General features: G+C 42.9%; 1 protein-coding gene and 1 pseudogene across 1 annotated transcript in view; both read left to right on the forward strand.

The window, feature by feature from the left end:
- AGTR1 (angiotensin II receptor type 1) overlaps positions 1–25,902 on the forward strand; it is a 38,744-nt gene extending 12,842 nt beyond the window's left edge. Inside the window, exon 3 of the mRNA XM_075570401.1 lies at positions 21,462–25,902. Coding sequence (XP_075426516.1) covers positions 21,514–22,611 — 1,098 coding nt within the window. The 5' untranslated portion in view covers positions 21,462–21,513 and the 3' untranslated portion in view covers positions 22,612–25,902. The remainder of the gene's footprint in view (positions 1–21,461) is intronic.
- Positions 3,167–3,331, forward strand: LOC142466292 (U2 spliceosomal RNA; annotated as a pseudogene).
- Positions 25,903–27,373: the final 1,471 nt, after the last annotated feature.

Below are 27,373 nucleotides of genomic sequence, written 5' to 3' on the forward strand. Positions count from 1 at the left end.
CACTCCTTTTTGAGCCCTGCCCTCTCTTTAGCAGTGCACCAAATGTATCTAGTGACTGCCTGGTCACATGATCATCCCTACAGAACTTTGCATCTTTGGTCCTCTTCTGCTTCATTGGCAGCCATTTAGTGAACCCCCGAGCCGAATCTTGACCGTTCGATTACAGGAGAATGGATCGATCAGCAACTTAGCTAATTACTTATCATTGTGTGGATTGTATTGATGCATATATTAAAGGGGAGGAGGGAGGACAGCAGCTTTACTGCTGCTTTAAGAATAGACTAAGGCCTACATCCACAAAAAGGTGCTAAGCATTAGCATGCCTCAGTTCCAATTCATATGAATGGGAGGGAAAATATGCTAAAGCTTAGCACCGTTTTATGGATATGGGCCTTTGAAGTCAGGACATGTTCTTTCTGATGTAATCTGCGATGGGAGGAGAGATGTGAAGTTTTTGCCTACGCTTGAGAAATTAGCTTTTCATTGACGAACTTCGAAAAAAAATCAATCTAGAGAGAGAAACACACTGAGATCATTGGGTTATAAGCTAATTTAAAATGTTGAATATGCAAATAAGCTAATTTAAGTACGTAATCCAGCATTTTTCACATGTATTGTATCTGTTCACGTGTTATATAAATTAGGGTTTTGGGAACTAAATAAGTCAAATTTCAGGATATATTATTTTCTGGCGAAAAAACATATTTCTCTTCGACCTGTCAATTTCCTGCAAACATTTTCACCTAAAAATATTGAACTTTTTCAAAAGTTTAAAGTGAAACATTCAGTATGCGTAGCAAATTTGAGCAAGTTTGCACATCTCTTGATGGGAGTGAGTAGACAGCAGGTCACATGGACTGATTAGGAATGGGTCACAGCACTGCAGCGGAGAGGAACCTGAAGTGTGAAGAGTTAAACTGTGTTACTAAGGGGTTGGATAACCTGCCTGCAAGAAATTTGAATAAAGGGGTAGAGCTTATGGGATGGTTAAGGAGGCGGTGACTAGACTGAGGCAGCACTCTTTTAGCAGCCCCAGCCCAGACAAGTTCCCACCCAAAATAGTTGTCACAGCGGCGGGATGCCCTTGCCAGCTGGTGTAGATGTGGGTGAGGGTATGGGGATTGGCCCAGCTGGATGCCAGCTGGTGTAGATGTGGGTGAGGGTATGGGGATTGGCCCAGTTGGACGCCAGCTGGTGTAGATGTGGTTGAGGGTATGGGGATTGGCCCAGCCGGGTTTGGGAAGTGAGTGACAATGCTAGAGCTTTGCGGCAGGCATGGCGCCAACCTTTGTTTATGTAATGGTTTTTACGTGCCCACTTGGCAGTCATGCCAGTGACTGGCATTGGGAGTTAAAACATGTGTTGCTGGCAAGGTCCATGTTGAAATGTTAATAAGGCTGTGGCCATTTTTACATCCCGATCAGGGTATGCTTTTTTACTTGGAATTTTGGTGGCATGGCCTGGAGGTTTAAGATAGGTGAATGGTGGAATGCGGCAGTCATACAAGGTTTGCACTGACAATTTCTTCTGTTTCCCCAAACCTGTAATGAATGTTTAGTCTTGGTTCAGTGGAGATATCCTTATTTTTTTTTTAATGTGATAAGTGTATTCCTTTAACATTTCTGTAATTAAATGTATAGTTTTGCATACATGTGCCTAAGTAAAATTGTATCATTGCTAATTCATTCAAAATTGTAAAACAACAGCTGTGATGTGGATTGTAGATAGTCAAAGTTTGAAACTGGAAAGTGTTTTGTATATATAGATAATAAGGTTTAGTTAAGAAAGGCATACAACAGTGGCAGACAGACTTAGTTAAATAAATGTTGGTTACCATAGCAATTTAAGTATAATGACTCTGTGTGTGTGGTGTCTGCTGCAGTTAATTAAATTCTTGATAACATGCAGACACGCACAAGCAAAGGACCAGGAGAGATAATGCCATGCACAGTGATTGGAAGAAAAAGGGCCATGCACATTCATGACCAATGCATTTATTAGTGCAGGATTTATGGAGTGATGCAGAGCATCAGTAAGATATGAAAGGTCACCAGTAATGAGGGGAAATAGATAATATGTCTTCAGAAGTATGTCTTAGGGAATATGCTCTGCCTCAGAAGAACATGTTTTATTTAATATTTATGCTAGTCTAGGAGTAGTCTAATGGAAACTGCATTAATAAAGGGTGGAAATTATTAACTTTGTGTTATTGCTATGATGCCAATGTGTGTTAATTAGGTGTGTTTATGTATATATATATATATATATATATATATATATATATATATATATATATATATATATATATATATATATATATATATATTGTGGCAGACCTACTTGCGGCAGACCTAATTGCACACATGTGGCAGACCTAATTGCACACATTAACGCAGTGCATTAACAGTATTGCTATTGAAAACAATGGCTAAGAAGATATCATGTGGGTTTTTTTAATGTTATTTTGTGCATTACCTCATCCTCACAAGGGCAATAACGTGTGTGTGTGTGTGTGTGTGTGTGTGTGTGCCCCATGTAGCCTTATGCCATATAATTTCTCTGTTAATCTAATCTCATCATGTGTATGTATTTATATTTACATCTGTGTTGTTATTCCCCATCTTTCTCTGTGAAAAGTTTATCCTTATATTACTTATTCTCTATATCATTTATTTTCATACTGAATTAGTATATATTCAATCTTATCACCATCACATTTTTACTTCTTGGAGTTAGCGGTAATTATATATTTTATTTATATTTTATTATATATAATCAAAAAATAAATAGATGATACCGTTCTGTGGCTAACGAAATGCTTTTATTTGTGCGAGCTTTCGAGATAACTGATCTCTTCTTCCGGCGATGTTACAATGAATGAAGCAAGCAAAAGCTATACTATAAACAGTGTCTATTGGAATGTTATCTGTGCTGGTCCTTCCCCCGGTGTTGATGTGTTTTATGGCTGGAGGTGTCAAAAGGTTCCTGAAAGCAAGTGATGAAAGAGTGTTATTGAAGCTCGGCTAACACGGTACTGATACCTCTACATGAATATATATATTTCATTTCAGGAACCTTTTGACACCTCCAGCCATAAAACACATCCACACCGGGGGAAGGACCAGCACATATAACATTCTGTGCCTTTTGGCTAAGATCAAGTGTAGTGCCTTCTCGGCCTTTTGGCTAAGATCAAGTGTAGTGTCTGTCCTGTGAAGGACAGATTCTCCAGACTACACCTGGTCCTCTAGTCATGTCCTGCGAATGCAGATGCAAAATAGCCCGGGCTTATTTTCTCTGCACCCCAGGAGTGGTTAACCTGGGGCAGTACCACTTGCTGCACCATTGGGTTGTGGAGGTTGAGGATTTGCAACCTCCACTTCAAGAGCACTTGGCACGAGCACTGATCATTTGCACCCTTATTTTTCCCGCACTTGGCCCCCCTTATTGCCTTCCGCTGAGGGGACAAGCCAATTATTTTTGTCACCGCCTGGCTTTGCACGGGGCCGGGCGTGCACTCGTGCACACCTTTTTGTGTTTGTACGTCTGAGCACCTCCTGCACTGCATCACACAGAGCACTGGAGCACTCGCACCATGGATTTTGTTTCGGTTTCGTGTTGGGTTATCGTCACCCCTCTCTCCGGAGAGCAAAGACTGAGTGCTGGCTAGTAGTCGCCATCCCTTCGGGGGAAGATTGCGGTGGGTTAGTAGGCGTCAGCCGAACACCCTAAAGACTTGGACCCTCCTGCGGCGCCAGCTGCACTAGGAGGGAACAGGATGGACGTCGGAATCCTCGGATGACGATGTCAATGTAACAGCAGGACTCCAAGGCTTCGGCTGGAGAGGACTGTCTATGGCATGGACTGGCCTACTCTCCGGAGCGGACTTTGTCACAAGTTTTGAGCACCTGGTCTCACTGGACCACGAGCACGGATTCAGAGGTGGATCACTTTTTTTCACCGCCCGGGCTACAAAAAATAAATAAATAAATAAAAGCTGTCTGTGGGTGGTTTTCTGGGTATGCACCTTAACCCTGGCTGTGCTCAAAGCTGTGACCATGCAGCAAGCTTAAGCCTATAGGGAACCATGTTAAAAATGGTTATTGAGGCAAAAAGTGACACTGTGTGCTCATTTGCATGTCATTTCCCAGAATCCGATTAGGGTTTATATTAACCAATACCTTGGCGCTACTACATTTGTTCTGTTTATATATATATATAAAGAACAAATGTAGTAGCGCCAAGGTATTGGTTAATATAAACCCTAATCGTGACTAAAGTCTAATAGCGAACTATACTATGTTTCATATAAATCTAAGTTAAAAAAAATATATATAATAAATGCACAATCAATGATAACATAAAAATATACAACACAGTAAATATCACAAAATAGAAAAATATATATAATGTGTATGTGTGCAAAATGTGAAAAGAGAAGTAAAAAGTCCAACCAGTCCTTTTAAATCAGTCCATGAATTTGCTAGATAATTAGTGCTGGTATGGGGGTCTCCGGCTGCTCTCAAAATGGATGAACCACATCCAAGGGGTACCTAGAGGAGAAAAAGAAGAGAGAGCGCACGCCCCAAAGCGTAAAATTGTACATTTAATATTAAAAGGAAGGGGAAGGAGGGGGGGGGGGGAAATGCACTCACAAGAGTAAAAAATAGTTCAAGCAAATTGTGAATAAATCACCACCATCCGGTTTCTCTGTAGCAGAAATCAGCAGATAGAAGCTCCCTCAGGGCTGCATGGAAGATGTAACTGCTCACAAGAGGCCAGAGGTGTTTTTCGCCGGTAAAATACATCTGTAGGAGTCCCAGAGATCGCCTCCAACACCTGAATGGCCGCAATGTATTCTCGCGCTCGATGCGGCCTCCTCGTGCACATGCGCAACGTCGTAGTGACGTAATAGCGCGATATCGTTCCCTGACGCGTTTCGTCACCAAAGGGCGACTTTCTCAAAGGGCTGATGGTGAATGGAAGGAAATCTGTATATTTATAGCCAGTAGGTTGCCTAGCAACCCGTAATTAACGAGGGATTTGCTTAACCTATTATATATTTCTCCAACCGAAGTAATCAGAATCCCATACTATATTAATAAAATAATTACTGGCACAAATATATAGATAGGTATAACACAACATAGGACACATAGTAGGATTGATCAAGCTGCTGCAATAGAACCATAATGATAACTAAATAAAACCATACATTTATAAAACATAAAAATTACCAATAAAGATTATATAAATGATGAAATCTGCAGTTCTACGCAGACCGGGGAATAGAGCTGCATGCGCCGCCAACCTGGCAGGCGTGCGTGCAGCGCCGACACCGGGGACGAAGCTTAAGAAACCTTTCTGCCTCACAGCTTGATTCGGTTTACAGGACTCAGAGTGCTAACGTTAAACAACTGCTATCCACCTCTCATTCACAATTGAGTATTTTTATCTTGTCTCTGTTTTTATCACTGTAATTAAATATATTGTGCTATGGAGCATGTTATAGATATAGATAGCACCCACTGAAAAAAAGCCTCAGCAGAGGCAAGTTCAGTGCACGGTATAGGGTAAATAGTTACAGTCTGTGAGGATCCCTAGAGATCTAATATACCGGCACAGCACAAGAGCTCATCGCATAATAGTGGTTTATTGGGTCCAAAATGCACACATATGCCCAACGTTTCGGGTGGGTTTCTAGATTTTCACAAAGAAATCATGAAGTAAACTAGCACAATTTACATGTCTCTAGCTGTGTCTGATAAAGAAGCATTTTTATACATGGCTAGATAACGGGATGTTATGTGGTTAATACAGTGCATATTATATTTAATTTAGCCATTATTTGGACTCGTTCCTTACATAAACGTATTGAGTAAACTAATACTAATCATTCTTGCTAAATGTGATAGAACTCTTGTCTTAAATTCATACAGTATTACATATGTATTAAATATGGTTAAACTGATGCTTTGACTGGAACATAAGGTCATTGAAAACGTGCCGTTTCTTAAATGCAGAAACAGAAAAACTCGGCAGCAGAAAGAACTCTTCAATAATTACTGACAAAGTTGCCTAATACTGTACAAATCTGGCTTGCTCGGATGTTGCTGCTCTTTTCACATACTCATATTAATCATCAGCTGTCCTAAGTCAGGTTACGGGTTTTCCACATAATGAACGCTATGATTTTGGGATCTGTGTGTTATATGAAATCAGTTCCTTGAGACCATTGGGAGGTCAGAGAGAATCTTCCTTTGTCTCAAGGATCGAAATGAAGTTACGAATGCTATAAAACTTGACTCATGATGTCTACAGTATATACAGTTGTAACGGATTTTCTGGCCTAAACTGACCCACCCAATCTCACATTGGCCCCTGTGGTCTAACCAGTCCCCATTACAGTGTAGTGTCTGGTGGTGCACCTGTTGTCAACAGGACTCCTGAGTCTCCCGCATGATGTTGTGTGGGGATTGCCAACCCAGACAGGCAGCTGAGGTAGTGTGCTTGAGTCCTACCTAGATCCAGTGCAGTGCCTCCACCTCATCAGGATCCCAGCGTCCGCTTGTGGATGGTCCTGGTGAGGAACTCCTCTGTGGTGCACTCCTCTGTGTAATCACTCCACACTTACACACGAGGGTATGATTTAACAAGATCATCTTTATTGCAGTGAGGTGGGCCAACTGCCCCTCACAGCGGTTGTACTCAGCCGCTCATGTTCACCGCACTTACTTCCCAATTTGGTGGATTCCCTATCTCCCTTCAGGGAGATATTCCCTGTGCCAGGTCCTTGGTCACAGTCTTATGAGCCACCTCCTCCCAAGTCTGTACTCAGACTTGCTCCTTACTCCAACATATACAACCAACTCCTCCAACACTCTTAACAACCTCTTCACTACTAACTTTGGAACAGTGCAGTTCCTTATATCTCCAGGGGACGGGCACATCTCTGATGTCACTAATGGTGGACTCAGAGTATGTAGCCACTCCCATCCACACATAGGGCACCTCACCAGGGTCTGAGGGCAAACCTCCATAATTACTGCTGGCATGCCCATAACTTACCAGGCCTTATTGTCAGCAGGAGAGATGACTGTAATCCATTTTACAGCATGGTTACACAGTAATTCTATGTACAGAAATATGTCCTTTCCTTGTTCTAGAGGCTTGATGTTGGTTCCAATAACATAGCATCAAGTTGTATATACAGTATGTATTTCTGTGTCTGTTCAGCTTCCTCATTATAGTTTAATAGGAAAGTAATGCTGGGATTGAGGTTCATTGGATGACTATTGCTCTGAAGATCCAAACAAGCATTATGGGCCATATTTACTAAGCGGTCTTCTGCCATAGAACACCTTCTGGTGCTGGAAGACAAGTTTGATGTATAGCCCTTCTCTTGCATAGCTACTAGTTTCTGTAAGGCGTTAATTACTTTAAGGAGTTAACTGTGCGGCCTAACAGGTTACTACCCTCCCTTTTCTACCCCATGACCAGTGATGTCACCATAGGAAGCACAGAGGGTATATATAGCCCCACCCTTTGTTCTGGAAGCAGGTTCTTGCAGAGTTCTGACTGGAGTCCTCGTAAGTCCTGTATGTTGTTTAGATGTGTCTAGTCTGCAGCTAGCAAGTCTATTGTCACTGTTTATTATTTTCCAGTTAAGTAACGTGCCCCAATATTCAGCATGCACCTGTGCAAGGATCAGGAAGTCTATGGCTGTGGCCACGCTGCCGCTGAGCACGTTTGGCGCTTGGCGCGCTCAGTTCAATTACATCCAATCAATACGACCACTCTCACGTGCCCGCATGCTCTCCAAAGCTCAGCGCTTGGAGAGAATTGGACATTTGATTCCCAAGCGCTGAGAATGGTCACATGACCGTTCTGTAACCAATCAGCGTGGAGATGCGCCAGAGAGGGATGCATGGGGGAGGGGGGGAGGGATTGGAGAGAAAGCCAGACACACACACACGATTCAGCCAATTACACGCCCCCTCCTAAATAGCCATGCTCCCCCTCGCCCCCCCCCCCCCCCCCGCTCCTGCTCTCAAATTATTTCAGGACAGCCGAGCGCTCATGCTTGGAGAGTTGGTGACGTCACCACTCTCAAGCATTTGCCTCAGCCTAAGTTTGCAGGAGAAGGATGCCGCACTGTCCTCACAGGGTTGCTGTAAGAGCTGTGTACAGAGGTATGAAATGGAGACCGTTTTTAAGGTGAAATTAAACTAAGGATTTATTGCGCCTGTTCCTTTAAAAACCGCAAACACAAACATAAAAGAAAAACCTACTACACTTTGGAGAAATCACTACACATTTTACTCCAGCCTTTCTAACTGAGTGGGTAGCTAAGCAGCATACCACCCCACTACCACACACACACACACACACACACACACACACATATATATATAGTGTTCAACAATCCTATACATCTACACGCCCGGGGCGAGTGGATTTAACCTCTGGGCGAGTAACTATTGGCCCAAGCAGCACACGTGTTTTTTTTTTTAAATTTTCCCTGCTCGCGCCAAAAAAAACAAAACAAAATCCCCCTTCCTGATTGGGCAGACACGTGTTGGCGCGCTGTCATGCTCTATGTGAGCTGAGCAGTCAAGCCCGCCCTTCCTTCTCTGCACAGAGGTAAGTTTTGATGTCCCTCTCATGCATCCCCCCTTGTATCTTGTGTGTGTGTCTGTGTGTGTGTGTGTGTGTCCGTGTCCGGGGGGTTAGTGGGGTGTGATCCTTTCCTCGGGAGGGAGGGGGGTTCCTCCTTGCCTCCTGCGCTCCCGGGTTGCGGGAGATGGGCACGGGGCGGTTGTGGTGCGCGGTCACGGCTAGCAGGCGGCGCGCGGGATGGGGAGGCTGGAGGTACTGTCGCGCACGGGGGGAGGGGGCTGGAGAAACTAGTGCGCACGGGGGGAGGGGGGCTGGCGGGTACTGGCGCGCAGGGGGGTGGGGTGGGGAGGCTGGAGGTACTGTCGCGCATGGGGGGAGGGGGCTGGAGATACTAGCGTGCACGGGGGGTGGGGGGGGGGGCTGGCGGTACTGGCGCGCATGGGGTGGGGAGGCTGGAGGGCAGAGTCTTGGTGCTTTTTTACATGCACAGGCACATTTCTTCCTCCATCCCCGGTTGCTGGGCTGGCCTGCCTGGGGCGGGTGTTGAGTGAAGGGGAAGGTGGCCTGCTCGGATCGGTGCCTCATACTCCACAGTGTGTGTGTGGGAGAGAGAATGTGTAGTGTGTGTGTGTGTGTGTGTGTGTGTGTGTGTGTGTGTGGGGGGGGGGGGGGGGAGGGGAGATAGAATGTGTGTGGGGAGGGAGAGAGAATGTGTGTGTGTGGGGGGGGAGAGAATGTGTGTGTGGGGGGGGGAGAGAATGTGTGTGTGGGGGGAGAGAATTTGTGTGTGTGTGGGGGGGGAGAGAGAATGTGTGTGTGGGGGGGGGAGAGAGAATGTATGTGTGTGGGGGGGAGAGAGAATGTGTGTGTGTGGGGGGGGAGAGAGAATGTGTGTGTGTGTGTGTGGGGGAGAGAGAATGTGTGTGTGTGTGTGGGGGAGAGAGAATGTGTGTGTGTGGGTGGGAGAGAGAATGTGTGTGTGTGTGTGTGTGGGGTGGGAGAGAGAATGTGTGTGTGTGGGGGGGGAGAATGTGTGTGTGGTGGGGGGAGAGAGAATGTGTGTGTGTGTGTGTGTGGGGGGGGGGGAGAGAGAATGTGTGTGTGTGGGGTGGGAGAGAGAATGTGTGTGTGTGGGGGGGGGGAGACAGTGTCGTGTGTGTGTGTGTGTGGGGGGGGAGAGAGAATGTATGTGTGTGTGGGGGGGAGGAGAGAGAATGTGTGTGTGGGGGAGGGGAGAGAGAATGTGTGTGTGGGGGGGAGAGAGAATGTGTGTTGGGGGGAGAGAAAATGTGTGTGTGGGGGAGGGGAGAGAGAATGTGTGTGTGGGGGGGGGAGAGAGAATGTGTGTGGGGGGGGGAGAGAGAATGTGTGTGTGGGGGGGACAGAGAATGTGTGTGTGGGGGGAGGGGAGAGAGAATGTGTGTGTGTGGGGGGGGGAGAGACAGTGTGTGTGTGTGTGGGGGGAGAGAGAATGTATGTGTGTGTGGGGGGGAGGAGAGAGAATGTGTGTGTGTGTGTGGGGGGGAGAGAGAGAATGTGTGTGTGTGGGGGGGGGAGAGAGAATGTGTGTGGGGGGGGGGGAGAGAATGTGTGTGTGTGTGTGGGGGGGGGGGTGGAGAGCGAATGTGTGTGTGTGTGGGGGGGGAGGAGAGAGAATGTGTGTGTGTGTGGGGGGGAGAGAGAATGTGTGTGTGTGGGGGGGGAGAGAGAATGTGTGTGTGTGGGGGGGGAGAGAGAATGTGTGTGTGGGGGAGAGAGAGAGAATTGTGTGTGTGGGGGGGGGGGGGGGAGAGAGCAAAGTGTGTGTGTGTTTGTGTGACACACCACAAGTACCCACCCAAGTCACCCAGTCAGTCAGTCACCCACCCTCTCTCTCTGTGTATGTCACCCACCCTCTCTCTCTCTCTGTGTGTGTGTGTGTGTGTGTGTGTGTGGTGTGTGTGTGTGTGTGTGTGTGTGTGTCACCACCCTCTCTCCCCTCTCTGTCTACCCCCTCTCTCCCCTCTCTGTCTACCCCCTCTCTGTCTACCCCCCTCTCTCCCCTCTCTGTCTACCCCCTGTCTACCCCCTCTCTCCCCTCTCTGTCTACCCCCTCTCTCCCCTCTCTGTCTCTCTCCCCTCTCTGACTCTCTCACCTCTCTGACTCTCTCCCCTCTCTGACTCTCTCCCCTCTCTGTCTCTCTGTCTCTCTCCCCTCTCTGTCTCTCTCCCCTCTCTGTCTCTCTCTTTCTCCCATCTGTCTCTCTCCCCTCTCTGTCTCTCTCCCCTCTCTGTCTCTCTCCCCTCTCTGTCTCTCCCCTCTCTGTCTCTCTCCCCTCTCTGTCTCTCTCCCCTCTCTGTCTCTCTCCCCCTCTGTCCCTCTCCCCTCTGTCCCTCTCCCCTCTGTCCCTCTCCCCTCTCTGTCCCTCTCCCCTCTCTGTCCCTCCCCCCTCTATGTCCCTCCCCCCTCTCTCTCCTCTCTGTCTCTCTCCCCTCTCTGACTCTCTGTCTCTCAACCACACTCTCTCTGTCTCTCAACCACACTCTCTCTGTCTCTCAACCACAGTCTCTCTGTCTCTCAACCACACTCTCTGTGTCTCTCACCCACACTCTCTGTGTCTCTCACCCACACTCTCTGTGTCTCTCACCCACACTCTCTCTGTCCCTCACCAACACTCTCTCTGTCTCTCACCCACACTGTCTCTGTCTCACACTCTGGATCTCTTATTTACCCTATATATCTTAGCTGCCCTATACTACACCGAAATAACCTATACTGCTTTCTTCCAGATCTGACTCAAGCTTCACACGGAAGACATCGGAACCCCCCCTAACCCAGAAGACAGGTAGGGAACACCTCCCCTCCAATGTATAGCATTGCGGGAATGAGGGTACCTGGACACTGAGGGACTGCGGATCAGGTAAGATCCCAGGCGGGATTGCTGCTTTAAATATTGTGAAGCGGGGGCGTCCAGACACTGGTTAAGGGGTGCAGGAAACTAGTCATTCACATCTAGCTTTTATTTCTAGATCCGACATTTACCACACACACACGTAACAAGGACTAATTGTAGTATAATGTAATACAATAAATACATTTATGTCAAAATCGAATGTTCTGACTAGGAATTTATTAAATGTATTTTATTTATATATTTTATTTTAAAGCGGGGTTGTGGGTGGGACTAGGGCTGGGGCGGGACTAGGGGGCGAGTAGATTTTTTGGTTGGGCGAGTAGATTTTTGGGTGATTTGTCAAACACTATATATATATATATATATATATATATATATATATATACCCAACAGTCCAAAAATAAATGGGGTTTTCTGTAGGGGAAGGCCTCTCTGCTAGCCTGGGTCAGCATCCTTGTGTGCTATGGCAATGTCTGTGTCCAGGTATAGAGATCTGGTCCCCTTGTCTTGCTATCAGCCTACAGTCCTTCTGCAGCTCAAGACATCTGTTCCTCTGGTCAGCCCTAGTTGTGGGCTAAGGAAATCTTCTTCCTGTTTCTAAGAACAGGCTTTTTCTAACACAGTCTTAATCAGCCAGGGAGAGTCTAGTTGATTGCCTGTGCAATTAACCAGCACACTGCTGGATTTAGAGACAGTTTTTCTCAACAGTGATAAGTCCCTGTTACAGTTGCCTATATTGTAATCTATTCTCTCACTGAATTGGCCCAATTAGGCAGCGCTTATAGCGCCGGCGCTGGCGACGCGACGTTGCGGCAAAACAAATGTATTGCCGCCGCCGCGTGCGCTTATAGTAAGCGCAACGCGACGGGAGCGACCCTGGCGGCGCGAATTCTTGAAGCTGGTCAAATTTGATTTTTCAGAGGCTGTCGCCACATGTGACAGCCTCTGAACCAATCAAAGACCTGGTCGCCCGCGACATCACTGGAAAGCGAATTACAACTTTTGCTAGCGGCAACGACAACGAGTGACGTCATCCGTCGCGAGCACTATAAGCGTGGCCTTTCCACTAAGTCCTTATGCCACGGGTATCTAAGCCTATGTACCTCCTCTGGTAGGACCGGAACCTACAGGAGGATGATTTCCCTGAGCTTTTATACTTTGGCACGTGTATTGTAATGTGACTATAAATGTGAACTGTTTTTGGACGGCTGTTCAATAAACACCTTTTTTCTTTTATAGAAGTTCCTGGCGCCTATTTCTATACTGCACTTTCATCCACGCCAGCAGGCACTTACCCACGCACCATCTATATGGCTGAGACACTGAAACATTTCTGTTTTATAGACTAATCTGATGTGACATCATTCATAGCCAGGGAATGGGGGTTACATCCATTACATATATCGTGAGATAGAAGACAATTTTGTGTCTTTGCTACATATTCAGTAACAATTCCTTTATTACACGCACAAGCCTCTTTTTCTGATCCCTACGGTTTAACTACGGGGAGTCATTAGTTCCCAAGATACTTACCTGGAATTGTAGCACCAGTACTTACTTGTATTTAAATCGCCTGCATAATGCAGGAGATTTCAAGCACCCTTTTGTTTCCCCAGGAGGGGACGGTACAGGCACTATGTTTAGTAGTAGTAGGAAATATATCACGAACCACAGGGTCCTCAGAACTGAAAACAGCTGTTTCAGCTATGAGGACTCCACTTATATGTACAAATAAAACAAGGGGAGGGGGAATATTTCAAAACCAATTACAGTTAACTGCCACTTTAAACTATGTACAGCCTCTTAGTGCTTAGTATTAACATATCTAAAGGTGAATGTAGTACTGTTAATAATTACACAGGCTATACATACGCTGTATGTTGTTCTACGTGAGTGTTCAAGGCCACCATAAGTCCCTTCCTTAGAAGGTCAAATGTTCATATATAACACGTTCAACATCTATATATAGCATCTTGTTATACTGCTAGTACAATACATCACAGCTGATAGATAATCTGATGCTTTTCCAGACCAATAAGTGCATAGGCGACTTGATAAAAATTAAAGTAAACACAGCACCTGGCCCCAAAAGAATGCATCCAAGAGTTTTTAAGGAGCTAAGTTCAGTAATAACCAAATCATTACATTTAATATTCAAGGATTCCATTCCCACAGGCTCAGTGCCACCAGAATGGTGTAAAGCAGGCATGCTGCCTATATTTAAAAGGGGAGCTAGATCATAACCGGTGAATTACATACCTGTAAGCCTGACCTCAGGAAGCTACTTGAAGGTTTAGTACGGGATAATATTAAGGAAGACCTAATGCAGTGGTTTGCAACTTTTTTTGGTTAAGGAACCCCGAAATTAAATTGTGAAACTCTGAGGAACCCCAACCCTGGCACCCCATCTTTAGCCCCTGTCTCTATTGTCTCCCACCCCCCTCACACTCTCCTACTTACGCTCCCTCTCCCCTTCATACTCTCTGCCTTACACTCCTTCTCCCCCTCACACGCTCCCCCTTATGCTCCCTCTCTTATATACACACACTCACTCTCCCCCTCTCTTCTATATACACACACTTACTCTACCCCTCTCACTTACAAACACACAAACACACACACTTACTCTCCCCCTCTCACATACACACACTTACTCTTCCTCACTCACTTACACACAAACACATACACACTTTAAGGGAGCTGTAGGCGCTGAGAGCACGCACTCTTACCTCACCCTTCCTCTCCCTCCTGTGAGCAAGACGATGACGCGACTTCCGGCGCCGACAGAAGCAGGGAGAGGAAGGATAGCAGTGACCGGGCGGCTGCTGCTGCTTAGCTTGGGTGCCGCTGGGTCACTGCTATGCGGGGTGTTGCCGCAACGCCGGGCCTGTGACAGCTGGAAGAGTTATCCCAGCTCTCCCCCCCTAGCGGACGCGAATCCCCTGGGGGTTGCTCACGGCCCGGTTGAAAATTACTGACGTAATGGATGACACAATTATTAGTACAAGTCAGCATGGATTTTTGAAGGATAGGTTCATGCCAAAAGAACTATTCTTCCCAAGGGCAGTACTAAGGACACACGGCCATCCCTTAAGGTTAGAGGAAACATTTCACCAGCAACAAAGGAAATGGATCTTTACCTTAAGGGCAGTTACAATGTGGAATTCATTACCCACGGAGACTGTGATAGCAGATACAATAGATATCTTCACAAGAAGGCTGGACATCTTTTTAGAAAGGAAAGGTATATGGGGATATACACAAATAAGTAAACATGGAAAGGATGTTGATTTGGAGTCAGGAAGGAATTATTTTTCCCCTTATGAGAAAGCATTGGATGATATTTCACTGGGGTATTTTGTTTCCCTTCCTGTGGATTAATATACTGTAAATACAATTACAGGATAAGTATTTGTCAACTAAATTTAGCATAGGTTGAACTAGGTGGACATGTGTCTATTTTCAACCTCATCTACTATGTAACTATTTATAATATGTGACCTACTGTATTATATAGGGGAAATAAAGGAGGTTCTGTTAGTATTTAACTCATAATGGTATTACTCACCTTGGTTTCTCTAGGGAAATTAGTTGTACACGGAACAGAAACAATGACATTTGGGTGTCATCATCACGAAGATGCAAGAATTTCTTAAAAAACGACAATGTGGGCAGCCCAAGCATTAATGTTTTAAGAAGCCAAATAAAGATAGTAGATGGCAGTCACAGTGGTATAATATGCATAACACGTCAATGCCCTACAGCAGGAGTGGCAAATCCCCAGTCCTCAAGGGCCATGCTTCAGCACAAGTGTCTCTATCAGTGGCTCAGCTACCTGTGCTGAAGCAGGGATATCCTGAAAACCTGACCTGCTGGTGGCCCTTGAAGACTGGAGTTGGCCACCCCTGCTCTGCAGGATGTATTTTGTGCCATAATTTTCCTGTCATTGATGCAACGTTCTCACACAGACACTGTCAGTAGTGTTACATCTAGTGATTAAACATGATGAAACAGAGTTTTAGGTTTGCTAAGTCAAAAACAGCAACTTACATGCTGTATCTTTTTTTTGTGTGTGTGCAGGGTGTCATATATTTTTTTTAGAAAGGAATATGCCTAAAACATCCTAGATTTTAAAATGATATTTTATGTCACTAATAGAAAAAAAAACTATATTAAAGCAATACATTGCTAACCTGTTAAGTGAAACATTTGCCTAAAGCATTGGCTAGACAATCTTCTTTTAAACAACTGATTGAAGCAAAAAAAATAAACAATTCTGCATTTAAATACATTTGTTAAAGTATTAATCAAGAAGGATGTATCCAGAGCAACAACGTCTTTCCATTTGTTCTGAGGCCTTTAATTGGAATGAAAGGTGAACTTTCAGCCTTAATTGAATTTCCTGGATTTTGTCATCTTGCACGTGTGATATCAATTGTTGTGGCAAAGCTGGTTTTATGTGGATTTAAAACAGTTTGTCATCCTAATTATAGCCCAGTGGCTTTGCTAGAGGTAATTCAATTTAGTTGAAGACTGCAAGGCCAATCAAAATGTCCCCAATTGTTTAAATCTTTAATAAAATGAAAAATGGTTGTGAAGCTGTAATTATTCTCTCTAGGTGATTCTTACAGTATCGAGTAATGTAGGAATTAGATTTCTTGTTTGTCAACACTGAAATAAATGCTGATTTTTCAAAAAATATATTGGTTCCCCATACAGAATGTGCATGGTAAAAGTATACGGTAATAAGGTACAGGGCTTTAAGAACAAGAGCAGTAACATTTATTTAAAATAAATTATTAGAAAAAGCAATACAGGGTTTAAAGCTGAAAGATGGATATCGTATATACAGATGTATCAGGCGTTGTTACTCCTGTTAACACAAAAAACACTGCCGAAAATATTGTGTGCATTAAAAATTACATACATTTTTTGCTATAAATATCTCGGTAGAGTAAACACACAGCTTTGCTTTATCGGGTGCAATCACATCTGTTATACAGTGTGTGTGTGTGTGTGTGTGTGTGTGTGTGTGTGTGTGTGTGTGTGTGTGTGTGTGTGTGTGTGTGTGTGTGTGTGTGTGTGTGTGTGTGTGTGTGTGTGTGTATCTGTACTGTGTTAGCAGAGTTTAAAAATCAAGAACAAATACTCAATACCGTAATTATATACATATCTCTCCCACCCCTGCACATCACATACATCATCCCCCTCCCCTCCAGCACATCCCACACATCACCCCCCTGCACATTACATCTCCTCCCCACCCTGTGTCAAGGGTTGGTATTGTACTGACCAATATGGTTCTTCTTTGTTGCTGGTGCCGGTATGAAGACAGTAGAAGGGATCCCTTGCTCGCTGAGAATACGGTTGCATTATAGAAATAGGAGACTGTTCCTGAAACATTGTGCGAGCTTTTGACTGTTTCCATGAATAAATTATGACATCTTAAACTGATTCCTGAATAAGAGTCTGTGTGCAAAGGATAAATCATATATATATATATATATATATATATATATATATATATATATATATATATAACATTATATTGTTTCTCACTATTTACATATACATTTATCTATATTCATCTATTACTATGACTGGCATATATTGATATGTAATTCATATCAATATATGCCATAGTAGGTGGAGGTCAAACGGTCAGGCGGTTGGAGGTTTCTGGTTAAGGCATGACGATAACAAGTTTTGGGTATGGCGGTTCTCCTGTGGTGTTTCAGAGCTCAGTATGATGGCTAAGGTTCTTAAAGTTGTTTGAGCAATTTTGATGCTGATGTTAAGTAATGGAATACTATTAACACGCCTCAGGAAACATTGTGGTCCATATTTACTAAGTGACGCTATGGCAAAAGACACGTTCCTGGCCATTCATGTGAAGCCGGAGAGAGGGTGTCTTATGGAGCAGACCCGCTTCCTAAATATGTCTCTGTATATCTAAGTATATCTAAGTTTTTCATCTTATCAAAATGCACTATTCTTGCTGCCGACACAAATCTAATGAACCTCTGAGTTGCCTAATCACTATGGGAAGTTTATACAGATTGGATTCTTACATGTTGTTATCTCACATTGGGTTCTTTCTTTTTTTTTACAAATGGCTTGATGTCATCTTAGTAATAAGCAGGGCATTTTTTTGTGATGGTACGCGCCAGCACAGTGTACCGGCACCTACCATCACCGTTTTCTCTTACCTTCTCCTCCTCTCCGGCAGTATCTTCTTGTACCAATGTGTCACCATGGCAATGTTCGCGACGTCACATGCTGCCACGTTGCCATGACAAGCAGGAAAAGGAAAGAGGCGGGTACTGGCACATTTTCGATTACAAAAAAGCACCGGTAGTAAGTAAAACATTTTAAAGGCCTCAACTGAAAGCCTCTTTCGTTTACAGAACATCGTGATCCCATGTTTCTTTTTTTATTTAAGACATGCAGCAGCTTAATATTCTCACTTGATTTAAAACTAGGTTTACCCAGCTGTTTTAAAGTTACTTGTTACCCAGGCGGAAATCTGGAAACGACAGACCTTTCCGTTTTCTGTGGTGTTATAATTAGCCTTCTAAATGGAAAACTGATAAGATAAAGAGCAGGAATCGTGAGTGTCTACATTGCACAGTGTCTGAGGCCACAAGTCACAGTTATATAATCACAAGGGTAAAATCATCATGAGAAGAAGGGGAAAAAAAAGAATCAAATGTGATTGTGGTCAATAAAGATTGAGAGAGCTGAAAAGGGTGGGTAAAAAATCCAAATGCAAACAAAAATTACAATTCTGAACTGAGAGCCGGTGCCAGCTTGTGACTTTCGAAAATGTGATGTTTTCTCCCTCTGCTCCTGGAGATTGCAAACTACATTATACCTCCACTCTTCACAATTTCATTTGCTAGTGTTTGTGTTGTCATAAAACAAAGGGGGAGAAAAAAGAGAGCAAGAGTGATATGTATGTATGTTTGTATGTATATAAGTATGTACAGTGTTCGACAAACCTATACATTTGCACGCCCCGGGCGAGTGGATTTAACATCGTGGCGAGCTCCTATTGGCCCAAGCAGCACACGTGTGGTACTAGGTGGCGAGTAGATTTTTTTGTTCGGCGAGTAGATTTTTTGGTGATTTGTCGACCACTGAGTATGTATGTATGTATGTATGTATGTATATAAGTATATGTGTATATTTGTATATATGTGTGCATATATATGTATATATGTGTGTGTGTATAGCACCAGAAAACGTTGCAATATACTTGTTGATAATTTAAATTTGCTGTAACTTCTGAAAAAAATACCTATACTTATCTTTTCAATAACAGAAAAACAAAGGGTGTAACTCGGCGCTTCTTATAAAAAGCGGGTATCTATCAATTACAATGTGCAATAAATTAAATATGTGCTATCACCCAACAATTTTAGTGCAATACAAATGTGCAAAACATTAAGAATAAAGTGATTAAATAAAATATTCAAAAACCTTTACTATCAAAACCTTTGCTATATTTCACCAAATATAGTGTAAAAATGTGATTAAAAGGTGAAAATGCAGCAGCTCAAAAAACCTGTTGTGGACCGTCCTCTGGTCCCGAAATAGTGTAATTGTCCTAATTTGGGGAGTGCTCGCAGGTATCGTTGTGAATATGGAAGATGAAAAAATACAAATAATGGTGTAGCCAGTAGAAAAAAATGCGTATAATAAAAAATATATATTGGTCCCACTCACAAAGTTAGGATGGTAATAAAGGCAGATCAGAGATACATCTCTCTCTGATAAGAGCACTGTGGCCACTCCACTTCAATGTTGTCAGTCTTGTATGTCATACGTGACAAGGATCCAGCATTCACTCAAAGGGATAAAGGAGAGACTCACGAAGGTGCAGTATGTCTCAATCAGTGTATATTGTATAGATGCAGGATATAAAAGTTTCACTCACATTTTCAATAAATATAACATTCGATTGAGAGGACTTGAAGAACACCGGAGATCGCTGTCACTCTGCCGTTCTCTGCCCACCTCTGTCCCCCCCTGTGATCGTCATCGTCATAATGATTCTTGAGAAAGCCTCGGCGAAATGTGTTGAATCCTGTCATTGGAGGACCTGAGATCATCTTGCCGAGTGACCGTAGACGCCTCATCCGCCAGAACTACTGACGTTACAGGAAGTGACGAACACAGGGGGGGACAGAGGCGGGCAGAGAACGGCAGAGTGACAGCGATCTCCGGTGTTCTTCAAGTCCTCTCAATCAAATGTTATATTTATTGAAAATGCGAGTGAAACTTTTATATCCTGTGTGTAGACGAACGTTCACAGAGGTACACAATTGGGAGACGTTTATAAGGTGAAATTATAATAAGGCTTTATTGTGCCTTTTCCTTTTTAATCAGGAAAACATCCAAACAAGGGGGGGGAACAAAGCTTCCATTCACTTGGGAGTATTTCTAGTGAAAACACTATTCAATTAATTCACATCTCCCTTAGTCAAGCATTTCTCCAAGTCCCCAAACACATAGCATGAATTAAGCAGATATAGAAAGTCTTGTAAATAAAAGTCTTATCTGTTCCTTGTGGTTTGGAGGGAAAATCTTCTCACTTCCTGGTTCAGCTTCAGGTGTAGTAGTTTTCCCTGTGTCTTGAAATCAGCTCTGCTGTGCAGAGCTCAAGACTGGTCAGCTCCAGAGATCGGGGTTTCTTTTGGTCAGTCTCTCCTGGGACTCAAGAACCTCTGCTCTGTCTCTCCAAAGGTCAGCTCTCAGTCAGAGCTAAGGAGGAGTCACTTCCTGTCTCAAAGGCAGGCTTTTTGTAAACAATCTAATCAGGCAGGTGGTGTTTATTAATTAACTACCACACTGCTAGATTAAAGGCACATTACTGAACAGGGATAAGTCCCCTGTTACACTGTGTCTATACAATATACACTGATTGAGACATACTGCACCATCGTGAGTCTCTCCTTTATCCCGTTGAGTGAAAGCTGCATCCTTGTCAAGTATGACATACAAGACTGACAACATAAAAGTGGAGTGGCCACAGTGCTCTTATCAGAGAGAGATGTATCTCTGATCTGCCTTTATTACCAGCCTAACTTTGTGAGTGGGACCAATATATATTTTTTACTATACACATTTTTTTTCTACTGGCTACACCATTATTTGGATTCTTTTATCTTTTCAATAACTCACAGGCTCAAAATGTATTTGCGCCTACACAGAGATGACAACCTCCAAGTCCTGGAATGAGTGAGATTTGGGGGATCAGAAGCAAACAAAGGTGGTCATTTTTATCAGTAAGACACCAATGAAATCTATGAGGCTGTTAATGCTAAAAATCAGTGATCAGTGAGATTCACAGAAAATCAGTCTGCGCATGTATCCGATGTGGCCTTAATGTTAAAGCTGTTAAAGCTGCCATTTATTTTATTTTTTCCCCCTTTAATATGTGCATCAATACAATCCACACAAAGATAAGTAATTAGCTACGTTGCTGATCGATCTGTTCTCCTGTGATCGATCGGCGAAGATTTGGCTCGGGGGTTCACTAAATGTCTGCAGATGAGTGTTCTGCAGTCAGTGGAATGCATTTGCATATTAATATGACAAAGTTCTATGGGAAAGATCATGTGACCAGGCACTAGATACAATTGGTGCAGAGCTCAAAAAGGGGTGTGCCTGTTTTAGAAGAGGAAGGGGATGTGACTTTGTTGCTATAGAAATGAAAAATGCTTGTTACATTATAATACATTAAAAATGTCATTCAGCGTTGTTTTAAAAAAACATCTACACTTATTTTCTCATAGTACAGACCTAATTTTTTTTTTTTTTAAACATAAATGTAGGATATTGCTTGGTCTGCTGTTTTAAGATCTGCAAATACAACTGGGAGAACTGTATAAACTTTTCTGTGCCTAATAATGTATGGAAACTATGTATGCTTGTGTTTTCTAGGTACACTTTGCATTGCAGTGGCCATAGCTACAGGGAAAAAAAAAAGGTCAAGATGTTTTTGAATACGTCAACTGGGGAAGAAGACACACTTGAAAGAATTCAAGTTAATTGTTCCATGTCAGGAAGACACAACTACATATTCGTGACAGTTCCAATAGTTTACAGCATAATATTTGTCATCGGAATATTTGGAAATAGCCTTGTTGTCATTGTGATTTACAGCTACATGAAAATGAAGACAGTGGCCAGTATCTTTTTGATGAATTTAGCACTAGCTGATTTGTGTTTTGTGATCACGTTACCATTGTGGGCAGCCTACACAGCCATGCATTACTATTGGCCCTTTGGCAACGTCTTGTGCAAGCTAGCCTCGGCTGCAATCACCTTAAACCTATACACCAGTGTGTTTTTACTGACATGCCTCAGCATTGATCGTTACCTCGCCATCGTCCATCCAATGAAGTCACGCATTCGGCGCACAATGATGGTTGCCAGGATAACTTGTGTGGTCATATGGCTCCTTGCATGCTTGGCAAGCTTGCCCACTATCATATATCGTAAAATACTCATCTTCGGTGATACCAACACGACAGTCTGTGGTCTTATCTATCACTCTAACAATAGTGCATTACTAGTCGGCATGGGTTTAACAAAGAATATTGTTGGTTTCTTCATTCCTTTCTTCATCATTTTAACAAGCTATACTTTAATCGGGAAGACCCTGAAGGAAGCCTATAACACCCAAAATGGCAAGTCCAGGAATGATGAGATTTTTAAGATGATTGTGGCGATCGTCTTGGTGTTTTTCTTCTGCTGGATTCCTCATCAAGTGTTTACTTTTCTGGACATATTGATTCAGCTGCAAGTAATCCAGGACTGTCGAATATTTGACATTGTTGACACAGGAATGCCGATCACCATTTGCATTGCTTACTTTAATAGCTGCCTGAACCCTTTCTTATATGGTTTTTTTGGAAAAAATTTCAGGAAACATTTCCTTCAGTTCCTAAAATATATACCCCCCAGGATGAGGACACATGCGAGTCTCAACACCAAAATGAGCACTCTTTCATATCGTCAATCAGAAAACCATAGTTCATCAGCCAAAAAAATGGTCGTTTCATGTGACAATGAAGGACACTGCAAGTAAGGGAGAACGTCACAATGTATGTGATCATCGTAGGGCATCAAGAAGAGTGAGATTTACCAGGAGGAGAAGTAATCTCATTACACAAAATATAGAACACCCTTACACCCTGTTATATATAAACCAGACTTCTTTTCAAATTGAAAACGCGACTGTATTTTATTTTGGCACGTACAAAGACAACTCAGAATCACCTAAACAGTATAGACAGAGACAGTAAACCTTTAACTGTTTATTGCCCTGTTGACTGGAATCAAATATATTGACGTAGGGCGCACATATAGTGCTATAAAAACATCTAAATGTCCTCCTTATTATTTTCGACCTGGCTTGGCTGTATGCACATTACCAGCTATACAAGAAAGAGGTATTTTAGAGCACAAGCTACAATTCTACTTCTATGTCATTCAATTGAAGAAAACCTATGTGAAATAATATATGATTTATTTTTCCTATGTGAAAAATCATTACTATACCTCAGTTTTTTTGCAAAGAATGCTGATTACATTATCTAACATGCCTACAATATCATTTTTTTTAGACTGTATATATTTTTTGTTGCACATATAATAATGTTAACAGTATTATACTGCTTTATAGTATTCACAGTCACAAAAGTAGAGATTATTGTTTATATTTATTTTCTATTAATATCTCATTTACGCTAGGATTTGGACTTGTAGAAAACATGTTAAAGTATTTACTTCTTCAATGCCGAAAAGGCACATAATGCACTGCAGAGTGTAGACCAGTGGTACTTAGGTCCTGTCCTCAAGACCTCCTAACATGTCAGGTTTTCAGGATATCCCTGCTTCAGTACAAGTGGCTCAATCAGTCCCTGCTTCAGCCCAGGTGGCTCAATCAGAGGCTGTCTTTGACTGAGCCTCTGATTGAGCCACCTGTGCTGAAGCTGGGAAATCCAGAAAACCTGACCCATTGGGGGGGAGAGGGGACTGGAGTTGAGCACCCCTAATGTAGACCACCAGAGCAATGTATTAGCAATGCTTTTTGTCAGAGAAGGCTTTAAATCTGGATAGTTGGCTATTCTGCATTGCTCGCACTGAACCGGCATTTAACAGCCACTTAAGCCTGGTACTGTATCTGTAGATCTGTAGTGTCACATGGTTTATTGCTGCCAGAGAACAACAGGTTACAATATATAGTAAACTATAAGGATGTTCGGTATGACGTCAATTTCCATTTTGGCCCCATTTTTAAATATATCCACAAATATGTTTTTACATATCTGTCCAATTAAAGAGCTAGTAAATGTAAACTTTATTATTGAGAGAGCTATTCTTTCTTGGATTCTTTTTAATGTCTGTTAAGGCCACTAGAAGAGAAACGGAGTGTCTTCCAGATCGTAATAACACCCCCTTCCCATGCAGCAGCACAAACCTGTCCATTCTCCCCTTCATTGCTAACTGCTGTTTAATGCAATCGTATTGGATCTTAGTGTTCCGCAGCTTCTAATGCTCTGCGATTCACAGCAGCCCCTGAAAATTAAGATTATCTCTAATAGTCTATTTCAGATATACAGTAAGCTTGTGGATATTAAAAAAAAATAGCTGTCAGGCCTGATTTAATAAGAGGTTCAAGCTGTTTTTATGGGGTTAAATATTCTTCAACATGCACCTACCATTATAATATGTAAGATTCAGCTCTTAGCCTCTGGCCTTCTGTGTCTCTATCAAACTCAAACCTTGTGACAGTAAAAGGACATTATTCCATAATAATAAGCCATGCTCATAACTATAGGTGGACAGCTGGCTCAGTGAGTAAAGACACCGACTGAAAATAATTACTCAGAGTTTGAAACAGGAGAGTCCTGGTTCAATTCCCAGTATCAGCTCCTTGTACACATTATCTCACCAAAAAGATAGATTGTAAACTCATCTGGGCAGGATTGTGTCTGTAACAATCCTACTATATGTACAGCACTATGTACACTGTCAAAGCTATACAAGAAAATCCTATTTTTTTTATCATTAACGTAAAGAAATGATGTCATCCCCAAATATTTACAAATCAGATTATTGTTTTATTGATCATTTTACCGGCTCTGATTACTGCACTTTACCATACATGAGCATAATCCTTACAGGTACTATCCACTGTGTTAATTGTATTTTACATGTATTTATGTTTTACAAAATCTAATTCAGGACTTATTACCTTTGTCCGTCCCAGTTCTGGAGATGACCATATTTTGTATGTATTGTTCTGCGGCAGTCGGCAATTATCTTGCTGGCCAGGCCTTGATTTAACCCAAAACTAAGCTACAAAATGGGGAAAGCCACAGTAGGCGAAATCTCCAGCCACAGCTTTTCCTTCCTTATTCTGCCACGCTACCAAAGCCGTACAGTATGTGGCTGCAACTTCCGGTACAATGACTGGCAACATCATTGGCACAAACTAATGTCATACTATATATATATATATATATATATATTAGAGAGCATCCACTTTCTTTTATGTCTCTGAGAAAATGTGAACTACTGTAACTATGTGTTTACTATATATTGTTTATTTCAATAAAACATTACATTACTGTGGTCTCAAGAACATTTCAAGTGCTTGCTGTAAAATGTAATCTACTGTCGTGTCAATTGCAGATGTTGAATTCTGTAGACATGTTGGCGTGTCCCTATGTTGTAGGGATTAGGAATAGGAAGCGATAAAGACGATTTGAGTTGTTCACCATTTTTCCTCCAGTTCAACTCATTTGTATCAGTGCTGCATGTAAGTGTTGATAATGTGTTAATGGTTATTTGATACTATAATGTTGTAGGGATGTAGGTGCAGTGGTGACAACCGTATTACGTCAGAGATAATGATGTACAGTTATGTTATGTAGGAACATGAGAGGTCTTCATAGATGTAGTTTGCACGTGAGTTTTACATGAAGATGAGATTTAGTGAGGTCTTTAAAAGCGCATGTAAAAAGATCTATAAAAGAGCTATAAGCTCTTATTAAATGTATGTTTAATATTGTGATCTATTGTAGGGAAAAATGACGAGTGGATTTTTACACATAGCCCGTGGCAGATTTCTCAACAGGTCCGGGCCTTGGGCGGCAAAATTTAGGGGCGGCAAAAATGTCTGTCCCCATATACTTTTGCCACCCTCTTCGGCCTATCGGGCCTGATGTGAAGTCACTTATCTGTTGCCACGGCAGGTACTCTATGTGCTATTTGTACCCCTAGGCAGAGGTACTGTACTGTATGTGCTATGTGTACCCCTAGGCACAGGTACTGTATGGGCTATGTGTACCCCTAGGCACAGGTACTGTATGTGCTATGTGTACCCCTAGGCACAGGTACTGCATGTGCTATGTGTACCCCATAGGCACTTAGCTGTTGGGGCCGCCTCCTTACATGCCGCCCCCTCCTCCTTCTGAACCGCAGTGTCAAATGACGCAGCGGACGTCACCAATGTGACGTAACATGGTGTCTCGCTGCCATGGCAACGTGACGTTGCAGCGTGAAATTACATAATGACATCACGTTACCATGGCAACATGACGCCGTGCAACATCACATTGGTGACGTCCCCTGTGTCATTTGACACTGCGGTTCGGAAGGAGGAGGGGGCGGCAGGTAAGGAGGCGGCCGCAACAGCTAAGTGCCTATGGGGTACACATAGCACATACAGTACCTGTGCCTAGGGGTACACATAGCACATACAGTACCTGTGCCTAGGGGTGCACATACAGTACCTGTGCCTAGGGGTACACATAGCACATACAGTACCTGTGCCTAGGGGTGCACATAGCACATACAGTACCTGTGCCTAGGGGTACACATAGCAGTACAATGTGATATTTAAATACCTTTAAAGTATTCTATACTAGAGATGTGTGTATGTATTTAAGTGTGTTTCACAAAGATTTTCGCAAAGTTCTCTTAAACTTCACGTTTGTCAAAAAAACATTGCCACAAAAGTTTATATTGCCCAGAAATTTGTTACATGTCATCAAATTAGTGTGAAAACTTGACAGAATGTAGCCACTTTCCCCAAGAATTTCTCAAACATGGCTGCATATGAGAAGCCCCGTGACCTTACCCTTTGACTTCTCATGCTTGGCGAACATTTTTGGCGACCTCGGCCATTATGATGAACATTTTCAAGATTTTCTGGGGGAGGGTGAATCTCTCCTGGCTTGTGAACTTCGGCAAACATTTCACACAGCTCTAGTATTTACATTCATATTTTGTATGTGAGATAAAGAGCTAGAAGCAGTGCAGGGCCAACTGACAGAAAAGGTCAAGTTTTAGGCCCGTATTTACTAAATGGGGCTTTGACATAAGAACCCTTCTGCCACATAAAGACACCCAACAGCCCATGTAAGCACAACTGATTAAATATAACCCTTAGTCGTCCCTAAGAGATAAAGCATTCCCTTTTTCTATGAAGCTGAAGCAAGGTTTTATTATGCAATTCAGGAGATTTCCATGTGTCCTCTCACATTCCTTTTAGATTGTAAGCTCCTCGTGACAGAGCCCATGTACCTACAGTATCAGTCTATAGTAATGTGAGGTTATTGTGCAGCACTGCAGAATATGTTGGCTCATTACAGATAAATAGTACTTTGTGGCTGACACACTCCTAACACTATAAATGGTTGTTTCTCAGCACACTCGCATATGAAGAAATGAGGTAGTTGAAATAGCGCCCATCTTGGTTCCAAGCTGATCCACCCTAGTTAAGTGCCCTGTCTTAGCACTTTCACCCGTAACTCTCCAATGAATTGTTAGTACGGGCG

The sequence above is a fragment of the Ascaphus truei genome, chromosome 14, assembly GCF_040206685.1.
Source record: "Ascaphus truei isolate aAscTru1 chromosome 14, aAscTru1.hap1, whole genome shotgun sequence".
In the NCBI taxonomy this organism is placed as follows: Eukaryota; Metazoa; Chordata; class Amphibia; order Anura; family Ascaphidae; genus Ascaphus; species Ascaphus truei.